General features: G+C 35.8%; 1 protein-coding gene across 1 annotated transcript in view; it reads left to right on the top strand.

The window, feature by feature from the left end:
- LOC120487965 (uncharacterized) overlaps positions 1-12,215 on the top strand; it is a 33,845-nt gene extending 21,630 nt beyond the window's left edge. Inside the window, exons 12-15 of the mRNA XM_089127560.1 lie at positions 247-422; positions 616-725; positions 4,195-4,374; positions 11,881-12,215. Coding sequence (XP_088983686.1) covers positions 247-422; positions 616-725; positions 4,195-4,374; positions 11,881-11,974 — 560 coding nt within the window. The 3' untranslated portion in view covers positions 11,975-12,215. The remainder of the gene's footprint in view (positions 1-246; positions 423-615; positions 726-4,194; positions 4,375-11,880) is intronic.
- The last annotated feature ends 32 nt before the right edge of the window (positions 12,216-12,247 follow it).

The following is a 12,247-nucleotide window of genomic DNA, read 5'->3' as shown; positions in this document are numbered from 1 at the left end:
CGGACTAAATCTTCATGGTATTTTAGACTACGGTGGAAACGCAGAAAGCAACAGGTCTGGGGGGGAAAAAGTTCCTGGGACAAATTGTTCCTGGTAATTTCAGTGGAAACACGGCTGAAAGTGATTTTGTGTGTGTATAATATATTAGTATAAATGTTAATAAACATACTGTACTCCACTTCCAAGTCTTAAGATCTGTGATTCTTGAGACTTTCTTAAGATTATGTTTCTTTTGTGTTTCTACAGAGGCTCCGGGCTCCAGCGCTAAGAATGTTTTCACACGACTGCTGAAAGTGGCTCAGCATTACCTTTTGGAATCAGGCAAGAACAGTACAGCTGCCAAATCTTCTCCTGCCAAGAAGAGCCCTGCCCTCAGCCGCCTCCCCAAAGCAAGACTCTCCACCTCCTTCGCTCAGGCACAGGTGCACCTGCTTTTAATACCACCTTTGTATTTGGATAAACCACATAATTGGCCTTAAACATGGCCTTTACTTTATCTGAAATCAAAAACGACAATGTGGTATCAGCAACTCCGAGAGAAGATACACTTTTGACAGCTTTTTTGCTATACATTTATCCAATGTACATACTCAGTCTAAGAAATATGTGATTCAGGTTCGAACCAAGAGGAGCAGTAGTAGACGTTCCCAGAATTCCATTCGGGGTGGGGTCAAGAAGGAGCGACTCCCTTCTCAAGATTCAGATGAAGGTGCTACTGAAGAGAGGTTTGTGAAAGAAATGGAGGCAAGATGGTAGAGCGATGTACAAGGAGTCAATAACCTGCCCCCTTTTTGTGTTTCAAATGTGTTTTCGTTAATTAATACATTTTAATTCACTGCAATTCCCCTGCCTCAGAATTGTTAAATATAATACACTAATATAAATAGGATACTTCCAAAAATAAACATTTTGTCATTATTTACTCCAAAGTAATTGTTCCAAAATTTGAGGAAATAATGACCACATTTTTTTTGGAAGTATTAATAAAAGGATATAACCTATGATTTGTTTTTCTCTTTGCAACACCAAAAAAGTATTCAATGGAAGTACAATAAATAAGTACATGCCTCTTGAAAATAAAACGAAGAAATCATTACCAATGTATTATTAAAAAACAAAATGTAAGTTTAAGACATATTATTATTGTTTTTATTTACTTGTTTTTATTTAAATAATTATTTTGAAACTGCAGTCTGTAGCTTTTGTTGGGTTAAAAATGATCTAAAATACATATTTGAGAAAATACATAACCAGCCAGTGTTCAAAACTCTCTGCTTCAAAGCGTTAAGCTTGTTATAATGTTTTTAATTTCAGTGGTACTGGTGGATTTACGCTACGCTGTGCCGTGTCGAGGGTGTCGAAGTACAACTCACGTAAAGTTGACAATTACGCTGATGACTGCAATTGCAGGTTTAGAACAGAGATGGCGACAAAGAGTAAAAAACCGCCGAACTGCAGCTTTAAATAAAAATTTATTCCATTTGATGAACAGACATTATTCCATAAAAAAATCCTGAAATTCATCCTAAATTATTGCATGTTTCTGAGAGAACTAGTGATGTCCAGTTTGCAAGCGAATCACACAACTCTTATAAACAACTTTTATGATGATTCAATGGTACTTTTGCATCATTTTTTCAGTTCTCCCCAAAATGAAAATGCTGTCATTAATTACTCACCCTCATGTCATGTAAGGTTTAACCACTGTAGTCACATGAACTATTTCAACAATGTGTTTACTACCTTTATGGGCCTTGGAAGTGGCAATTATGTTGCAGTCCATCTTTATTTCTATTCCGAAAAGATGAACGAAGGTCGTACAGGTTTCGAACGAAGGTCTTACGGGTTTCATTTTTGGTTGCATTAACACAACAGCCAGCACATTCTTCAAAATATCTTTTTTGTTGCACAGAAGAAATGAAGTCATACAGGTTTGGAACGAGATGAGGGAGTAAATGATGAGTAAATCTTGAAAGAATTTTTATATTTCTGTGAATTATCCCTTTAAACAATGTTCAGGTAGTTAAAGATATGTGGATGCCACCAATCAGGTCTTGCGTTTTGTTTTGGTTTTTTTCGTCGTGACATTATTTATGACTTTGTACTTTTGTCTGAGCAAAAATGAATCTGGTTCTGGGGGTTTAACGTGTGGGAAAATGCTTCTGGCTAGTTGAAATAGTTTTGCGTCTTTAACTCGCCTGTTTGCATGTGTGTGTATCTGATTATCTTTGATCAGGATATTCAAGTTCAGGTGCGCGTCATTTGAATTTTATTATGAAGGCTTGTGTTCATACAGTACATTGTTTTGTGCCTAGGAGTAGACATAGTTTTGTAATTAGTTTTTAGGTATTACAATTTAAAATGGTTTAATCCAAATTTTGTGGTGGTGGCTGCATCCAACGTTATATCCCAAAGTTCCTCAATGTTTGAAATAATTGGAAAATGTGCAATTGAAATTATGCAGTAAATTTCAACATCCTTTCTCTTGATGAAAGTTGGATTTAGCATGCCTACTAATACCTGACATTCCCATCAGCTCCTGCAAGGTCAATAGCATGATCCTTGAGATGGAATCAGGTCACTGAGGGGTCAGCGCATGGATTTTTTTAATTTTGACATGATGAGGAAATAACAGGGCTTTTTCTCTGTGTGTGTCCAATCACCCAGCTCAAGTTTTCATCACTTCACCCTGATCCCAGAAAAATAGGCTTAAATACCCGGACAGCAGGGTGTGTTGAAATACAGAAATTCATTGGCCAGTCATGGAAGGAATCAGTGATTTTAAAGAGGTTTTAGGGTAAATACAGATTTGCATAAATAGGATCTTAGAAATAATATTGAAAAAACTCAAAGCTTTGTAAAAAAAAGATCAGGATACTCTGGTATAGTACTTTGCATCTTATAGGTAGCAAACGCTAGTTGGTCTGCACTGTGAAAAAGCATTTTAATCCTAAAACAAGATACCCAATTAAGAAGCTAATTGCATAATTGCATAAGCTAATTGACTTGTTTTCAGTGAAAATATAATATTTTGAATTAAGCAGTGTTGTTATTGTTAATTAAAACTATTAATTGAAATAATAGTTCATTTAAAAACAAACTTGCTTTTTTTAATTTGGTGAAAATTAGACAATTAACTGAAATATGTTGAGGCACTAAACAGAAATAATATATGAAATAAATATAAAATATGTTGATTACTAAACAGAAATAACATAAACTGAAGATAAATAGAAATATTAAAAGTAATGAATATTAATAAATACTATAATAGTAATATTATATATGATTTAAGAATTAAATGTAGCTTTTGTCTTTACCCTTTTTTTGCTTAAAGCTAAATGTCTTTACAGGCAAACAGGGGAAAAATGTTAATTAATGTTTTTCTTTTTTGGCAGACAGTTTGCTCAGATAATTAAAATAGAATGTATTAATATAGATACTTAATGCAAATACATTTAGTTCATGTAATTATGTAGTTTAGTTTTAATTGTTTTATTTGAATGATTATTTGCATTAAAAATACATAAAACATGTGGTTTATTTTAACCGTAATGTTCGTTGAATGTAGTCAGTACTAGTTCTTAGTCAATAGCAATTTCCACATACACCAATACATGTTGAACTGTCTAGTCATCTGTTACGCAGTGGTGATAACTAGTGTGGCTATGCTATGTTTTGTGATACAGTAAGTGTAATTATGTGAGGGTGTGTGTGTGTTTTTTGTGAGTACAGTAAACAGAGTGTATCATTCAGGACTGCAGGTTTAAATCAGTGTGTGTATGGTGTCCTGTTACTTCAGTGTAAAATCATCCACTTAAAAGCAAAAGAGGAAATGGTCTCAGTAGGCACGTTTCCATTACAGATTTGTGCAAAACTTTAGTGTTTTAATTTTTTTCTCTAAATGGTAAGATCCTCTTTTTTTGCATTGCATTTTTGCAAAATATTTCTTTTTCAAATTGCCACGAAAAACTTTTTTTTTTGCGATAAATGGGAGTTTTTGTGAAATTGACTTTGTTTCCATTGGGCATATTTTCAATTTGCGCAATTTGAAGGGTAATTGAAACGCCTATTGTTTGTTTGCAGATGCCACTTGGTTTATGCAATAAAATAAAGACATTTTAAGTCTATCCAAATACAGTCACTGTATGTCCCTGAGTGAGTTTTTGAGTACTGATTTCTGACTCTTCACAGCTCCAACTCTTCAGTCCGGCGGGTGAGGTCAGGGCCCGTGGGTAAAGTGGCTCGCAGAAGGAGTCGAGGTCAATCCAGGCGAGGAACTTCCCTCCTGCAGAATCGCAGCTCTAGATCTCATCAAACATCTGAGCAGCCTGAGAACAGCAAGAATGAGGACTGTCAAGAAACCCAAAGCAGGTACTTAATCATTTGCGTTGAAGATTAATACATATTTGCTTTGTGTAGGTGCAGTTGATCTTCTATCATAAACATTTGTTTGGCAATAATTAATGTGTTTTAACATTCTCTCTCCTTTGAGATCGGCTTAAACCAACAAGTGGCCACGTTGGTTTGGTTTGGCAGGTTTTTGTACTCGTTGAAGACGTTAGTTAAAATGATGCTTTAATCTGGGCTGAATCCTTCAAATTGAAAGTGATTCATGCGACCGTATGGATTCTCTACAATAGAAAAGGATTTAAATAAAAAGATCAGGTTACCATGAAAGGTGAAAATTAATAGATAAATGGGTTTTAGGGGCGTTTATTTGACCACTTTCGAGTGGCATACCTGTGGATTAGTTTGAGCCCAGTGAGGAAGTCAAGAGTTATTGTTTGAAATAAATCAGGGCTTGTACTGTATATATTTCACAAGCCACAACACAAGTCCAAAACTCAACCAGTATCAGCCAGTAATAGATATTTGTCATCTAACACTCACTTGAAGCTGATGTTTAAAAACACTTTAATAACTTAACTTTAATAATTTAATGACACTGTTAAGTATAATTATTAGCAAACCTCTAAATGAGTATCTAGTTTTTCATTATGTACAGTTATAATGTTGTGTTGCCTTAATTATAGGGATTCATGATATATCAGCCACCATATCGCCATCGGCTGTAATGTTCATTTTTAATGTTATCGTTATCGGACCAATAAAAAAAATGGCGGATGTATATTAAAGCTCATAAATAATGGATCATTTCCTTCAGCTGAGACACTTCGAATGTGCACTGTTCGCCATGGTGGTTTTGAATTGCTTGAAATATGATTGGTATCCATTCAAAAAAGGAAAATACAAATGCAAAATGTGCAGCGCAAGTCTAGGCTTGAGACATGGCTTTTAATGGTGAGACTTTTGCTTTTGTAATCAGGCTCTTAAAAATTATGTAAAAACCTGGAATTAGATTTATTATCCAATATATCGTTTATCAGCTTTCAGATATAAAGAATTGTCAGTTATCGGTATCGACCAAAATTTGCATATCGGTCATCCCTACTAAATTCACATTTACAATAGCATTTAAAATAATTGGTTGTAGTGTTTGGTTTTTAATTTATTTAGCGAAAATAGAGCACATTTCAATAACAACCATTTATTGGTTATCGGCTGTGATGTAAAATTAATTTACAAGTTATCTGTTTTGGAATTTTAATATTGGTGCATCACTGTATTTATCCGAATTCACACCTTGAGAAGTTCATCCATGCTCATTCTGAGCAGACCTGCATTGACTTCGTCACTGGGGGGAAAAAGTGAGTGATAAAGATAGCTTGTGAGCCTGCTTTTTGGGGCCCTGACACCGTTTTACATCCAGCATCTTCACCCCCTGGGATCAGGCGGAAAAGATGTAGGTGTGGTGGAAAAATGAAGCAGAAGCCTAGATCTCCGGTCAGTTATGTCAGCAGGCTCTATTTAAACCCTCAGCCCCCCAGAGGCCAATGTCCTGCCATTTCCACCTGCCCTCTTCTGACACCAGCTATGAAAACAAGCATCTGGCCTTTTAACTTTAAACATCCACCTTCCTGGTGCCTTTGCAATGTCCTTTGTAGCACTTGTAATGATGTCAGGGAAGACTGTGAAACTTTCTTTGATTAGGACTTTTGCAAAGGTTTTCTTAGTCACCATGAAATCTTTCTTTCTTTTTTTTAGGAATATTTTAGCCTGACTTCGTCTTACTCGTATTCTATTCAGAATTTGAGTCTGATACTGCTCCATAGGGCTTTCATTATGAGGCGTGTCTTAATCGAACCAGGAAAAAAACAACAACTCTGCACTCAATTGGATAGACCTACAACCAATCAGAGCAACGCAGTAAGTGACGTATGTTGAGCGACTCATAGTTGTCGACAAAACTTGAACTGCATGCACTCTCGGAAAAAAAGTATTTAAAAGAAAAAAGAGCGTTAACGATATTTGCCGGATTCGCGGAGTACTTGCAAACTCGAAAAACATTTTTGAACGAAATAGAAAATGTGAATGTATATACGAACAAGTTCTCCGTTTAGGATTAGATCTCGACAATAAAGCCAACAAATCTGTTCGCATTTGCCGGACTTTCTCGACTTTATAACACGGTTGGAGCGCGACTTGACTGAATTTAATAAATGGAGAGACGATGAAAGAGACCAGGCTGAGGAAGCGTGTTCATTTGAGTCTTCAGAGAAAATAATGTTTTAATGATGTAATTTAATGTATTTAATAATTATTTATTTTTTAAAAATCCACCATTTTAAAGGGTACAGTGACTACCAGTATGGATATGGTGTGCACTTATAGTATTGCACTTTAAAAAAAGTACTTTAATCAAGATAACTTTCCCTCCCTTTTGCAGTGAGGGCGGAGCAACCTGTCACTTAAATGAGATCACTGCAATAGCAAACCACAATCATCCAATCAATTCGCTATGGATAAAATCCATTTTTTTTCTAGTTTGAGATTCACTTACTCACAATAGGGAAGAAAAGACTTCCGTTTTACATCGTCTTTACGTTTGTGTCTGTGCGTGAGTGTTCAACAAACATGTTGTTCCTTTAGTTTCAGCATCACCTCCTGAGAATTTTAATCCTCCCGTGAACCAATAATGCAGTTAATAGGGGGTTCAAAATGAGGCTCCTGAATCATTGCCAGGAACATCTTAATTACTACTTCAAAGCTTTAAAGTGGTCGAACTACATTTTTCTTTTTTCAAATTCATAGAGAATAGTGTGAAGAGAAACTTTTATGCAGGCTAACTAACTAACAGTAAGTTTTTAGTTTTATAAAAAATTTTCCCTGTGGCACATAAAAAGTAAACACAATGAAACTATTTTATGAATGGAAATTTAGTCTGCAGGTTTCCTTTTGGCTTTGGAGGTGTCCAATAACCGCATATGATTTGTTTTGTTAATCTTCTTCACTTTAGTTTTGTGTTTAGCTTTTTTTTATCTTGTTTTTTCTTCTTCTTTTAAACATTGTACTTTTTGTTTCTTATTTTTTTTTGCAAATTTCTTTTTTAAAACTTTATATCTTTTACTTTGGTTATTGCTCTATTCTGCTTTTTTAGTTTAGCTTTTTTTTTAAACATTCGATCATTTATTATCTTAAAAATGTGTTTATTTGCAAATTTAAGTAATACTGAATGTATTTAGTTAAAGTTATTTTAAATCGTAGTATATGAAATGTATTTTTAATATTTCCACTTTGTATGCTTCTTTCCATTGGTATATACTTTTATTAGATGTTTGCAATGGGCATTATTTTTGTTGCTCAGTGAGTTTTAAATATATATATATATATATATATATATATACTTTGAATTTGATTCTACTAACTAGTGTATCAGAGGACAACTACTACTTTTTTCCTTCTTTGAAGTTAGCAGTGCTTCTAGTGGAACGATTGTTTGTTTGTTTGTGTGTGTGTGTGCGCTTTTTCCCCACCACTCAAACCTGACTGGATCTGTAGTGTGCTTCTTTTCTTAATCTTGTGATTACCAGACGTTCCACCTCTGAAAAGAGCCAGAGTGAGGGAGGGTATGGGAAAATCCTGTCCCTGTATGCCATGTGTGCGTCACGCTCCGAACGAACAGCGGAGACATGTGATCCCATGCCCAGTGTTTGATCTTCCTCTTCTGTATCTTGTTTCCACGGGCTCCCAGGGGGAAAGATTACAGCATATCTGGCAACTCTGACAATGTAGTGATGGAATACATGGGTTGAAATACAGCACACATTTGTCTATGTGGTTAGGTTCATGCCGGGCTGTTGGATATGGGTGCGATATCCTTTGTCGTTCGCTCAGGTGCGATAGTTGCGTAACAACGGTGAGCGTAAGTAGGAAAGGTGATCAGGGAACTGCTGATATTATCTGATCACATAGAGATTCCAGTGACCGTATTGTTGGCTCTGCTATAGGTGTTGCGTAAACAACACTGAGGAACGATGTGGTAGGATCAAATCCCAAGGGAAGTGCGTGTCGGACAAACTCCCATGATTAACGACACAGAGCCGGAGTGGCGTTTACTTATTCATAGGTTAGCTCCTGATTTCCCAGCATCACCCTGCTGTTTAGAAGTCCGTGTCTTCCCCAGAAGAAAGAGTCATTAGGGAATTTCTTTCCATCTTGTTTTGAAACCCGAGTCCGTGCGAAGTTTCTAAAGTGCATGGTTACTCGGTTGTTTTAAATATGATTTAGACAGGTGAGCAATAGTTTAGCTCTCTTCCAAAGCCTAGTAGCAATTAACTTCATGACTGATTAGAAATGCACAGGCGACTTGACTATTTTATTCCAATAGAGGTTGACATTAGCATGTTGCTAAGATAAAAACTCAGTAGTAAATATAATTAGTGCACAGTTAATAGCTGTTATGCTATATTATATGTTTTATGTTTTCTCAAACAAGTGCAGTATATTGAATTAAAGTTTTTATATGCATCTAAATATTTTACTTTTATGATTTGAATGAAATCCAATATATTTATAACTGAAGTTTCTCCTAATTCACTGTGCGTGCCATTCTTCCTTCGATTATAGCCAAATTATTTTATATTTAAAGGGAGATTAGGCTTACAAGATTTTGCCATTTATTCAAACATTCATAGAAATATAAAATGTTGGCCATGCAAATGTAATAGCTGTATTGATGGAAATGTATAGGTTGGATCTTTGGTACTAAATGAGGAGTGCGGGTCTTTGGACTTTTGCTTTCTTTAACTATGCAAATATTTCCCAAACGAGAGGAATGATCTGGACCTTTCTTCGTCACACACACACACCTGCCTTTTGTCCTGCACACAATCAATGTGCTGACCTTTATTACTTTTGAAGAGGTGTGAAGATGCCACTTCAAATTTCTTTCAAGGATACTTCTCTTTCTGCATATTCATATATATTGTATCTATATGTTTTCATTCATTCCAGTTTAGTTCATGTATACTTGGTGTAATTGAAATTGTTTGAATATGTTTGCATATCTTTAACTGACTCCAGATGATGTTGGTACAGTACAAGCTCCACCAAATCCACTGTTCAAGCTCACTTCTGTTGTATCCACAGAAATACTAAATGAGGTTTAGTTGCCTAAGTGTAATTCAAGCATGAATATTGATAAACGGTACCGTCAAAATTAAATCTATAGGGTCCATAAGTCTGAAACTTTAGTATATATATAAAAAACTTTAGTTATAATAACGGAGAAATATTTGACTTGAAGTTTACTAAAATTTATTATTATTTGCTTTAATGACCGCATACAAAATCATATAAAATCATAATTATGAAGTCATATTTTCCGGCTTTAAAATATTTTGAACACTAAAATGGTGTTTTTTTCCCCCCCATAATTAAATGACACCGATAACATTTACACCTTCAGGGCTTTGCCACTTCCTTCCAACCTGTTCACATATGTTCATGTCCAAATCACTCTTAGGCAGTGTTATGCTGTCCAGGGTCAAGAGGCCTGCAAGGTTCTTTAATGAACCAAGGAATTATAGATATTTGGTAAACCCAAATATTTGTTTTTCCCACATCCTTTTAAGCAACAGCAGCTTTTTAAAAAAAAACATTTTAGAGAGTTTGTTCCCAAATATGTCATCCCAAACCCAGGTCACTGTCTTTTTTTCCATGTAACACAAAAGGAGAATTTTTTCACTGCAGGTTTTCCATGCAGTGATCATAACGGACAAAAAAGCACCATGCAAGTTGTTAATTTTAATTCTTTTTAAGTTGTAGAATAGAGAAATATTATTTCATATATTCAATCTTACACACAAGAACCAATACTGTTTGGTGTCATTGATGTTCTTTAAGAACATCTGTTGAGTCGTGTTTGAATATGTGTATTAATGTCCGTCGGACCGCATTTAAATCCATCAAGACTCTGTGAGATCAGTATTTCTGGCCATTCTACACCTCCATTGTCCTCCAGGCGGCTCTGTCTCAGTGGCTCTCGCTGGGCCTTCTGCACCTCACAGAACCGACAAACGCTAAATCCAGCATGGCTAAACTCTAAAGAATAATCTTCTTAAACACAATTGTGGCGGACTCCAGTGAGTGTGCAGTGGAAAGCAGCTGGTCAATACGGACACACTGCATACTAGTGCATATGATAGACTGCAGAGCTCTCTGGGGAGCTTGAAAGAGTCATACTGGGATAACGCATTTTTTAATCTGAAAGCATGCTTAGCACACCGTTTAACCACCACTGGGCTTGTGTTTTGTGGACATAGTGATGTGGAAACAGATCGGCCCTATTCATAGCTCCAGCTGGGGAATGTGTGATTCTCTTCAGATGGAAAACGCTTTTAAAGCAAGAGTTCATATGAAAAAGAGGAGCTTGTTATCTTTGATAACAATCTTATCACAAAATTAGATTTTTAGTGGATTTTCCAGTTGGTTGATTCAAATAAGCTAATGCAACAATTCTTGAACATCAAAACTTAAAGCAACACTATGTAAGATTTTTTTTTTTACCTTAAAATAATGTTTCCAAAAATCGTTTTAGTGGTTCGTCCAGTCGTAACAGGGTGAAAGGCACTTCTGCCTCCGCTTTGTGGTCCTATATATGCTATAACCAACCACGCTAGGTAAGATTACCAGATCTGTAGTTCTAATGAGACATAAGAAAACTACAAATTTGACGGTTTACATCAAGCGTTACAATAGTCATTATTTATTTTTTCTTCGTTTCTGATGCATCATATTTTCATGAAATCATGCCACATACTTTACCTTGTCTGTGGACATTGTTTATTCCAAAGCCGGTGCTGGATAAACAGCGAGCGAGCGTGTGTGCGACAGTAGGATAAATTATTTACGACAGCGGTAATGGACAATTCCGCTTCCAACCTGTAGGGCGACCACAGAGGAAAAGTTACTACTTGTTGCTTTTAGTTAATTTTGTGCAATCGGCTTAAATTTGTAAAAACTAAAAATATTTTTTTGTTCTTTACCAGATTTTCTGAAAAACGCAAGCATTAATGTTTGCCAGTGTGCTGTTTATTACTATTCTAATACTTGTGTCAATGTGATATTTTAAGCACTCCTGAGAGACTAGAGCGAGACAATAAAGGACGAGAGTGCTCTTGTTGCCTGAGGTGGCTTTAGCTGAGAACCACTCAGTTTTGTAGAGCACAAGCTGCAGGGCCTATAAGATCAGTTGTTACAACGGGCTGTTTCTGTTGCTACATTCACATGAAATGTGCTTCTTTTCCCTTGTACTGTAGTTTAAATCTATACTGGGTCTAATTTTAGTTATGCAATTTATTAAGGCATGCGATTTTTTTAAATCTTATTTTTATAGTCTAACAGGTTGCAGATTCAAATTCGTAAGTGAACCATGAGCTGGGCAAGGACAGAAACTGTGATCATGCTATTATTGTTCTGAAAGTCATTTTGACCCACACCTTGACTAACTACTATACTTTGTGTTTGTAAACAAAGGAATGCATCTACACGACGTCCATCGCTGAACGAGAGAAACTTCATCACGTGCCCAATGACAGCAAGTCAAGTGCGAGAATCGCCGCTAATTTGAGACCACATGGGACTCGCTGTGGAACGAGGTGTGCTCTCTTCATAACTGCACAATGAAACACTGCCATTTGACAATTAAATCAGGCCATGTCAGACTCCTTCTGTAACGTCTCTGGAGATGCTGCTAATGTGCACTACGAACTTTAAATCAGTGAATGTTTATGTATGAATTTAGCATACTCTCTATTCCATCAATAAATGTTTTAAAGCTTTTATAGCAGTTTAATAAAAGATTAATTCATAAAAAACTTTTTGGCTAGTCTTCTTGACTCAG

This window comes from Pimephales promelas, chromosome 25 (genome assembly GCF_988280905.1).
Source record: "Pimephales promelas chromosome 25, fPimPro1.hap1.1, whole genome shotgun sequence".
Classification (NCBI taxonomy): domain Eukaryota; kingdom Metazoa; phylum Chordata; class Actinopteri; order Cypriniformes; family Leuciscidae; genus Pimephales; species Pimephales promelas.
This window is presented reverse-complemented; position numbering and strand designations above follow the sequence as displayed.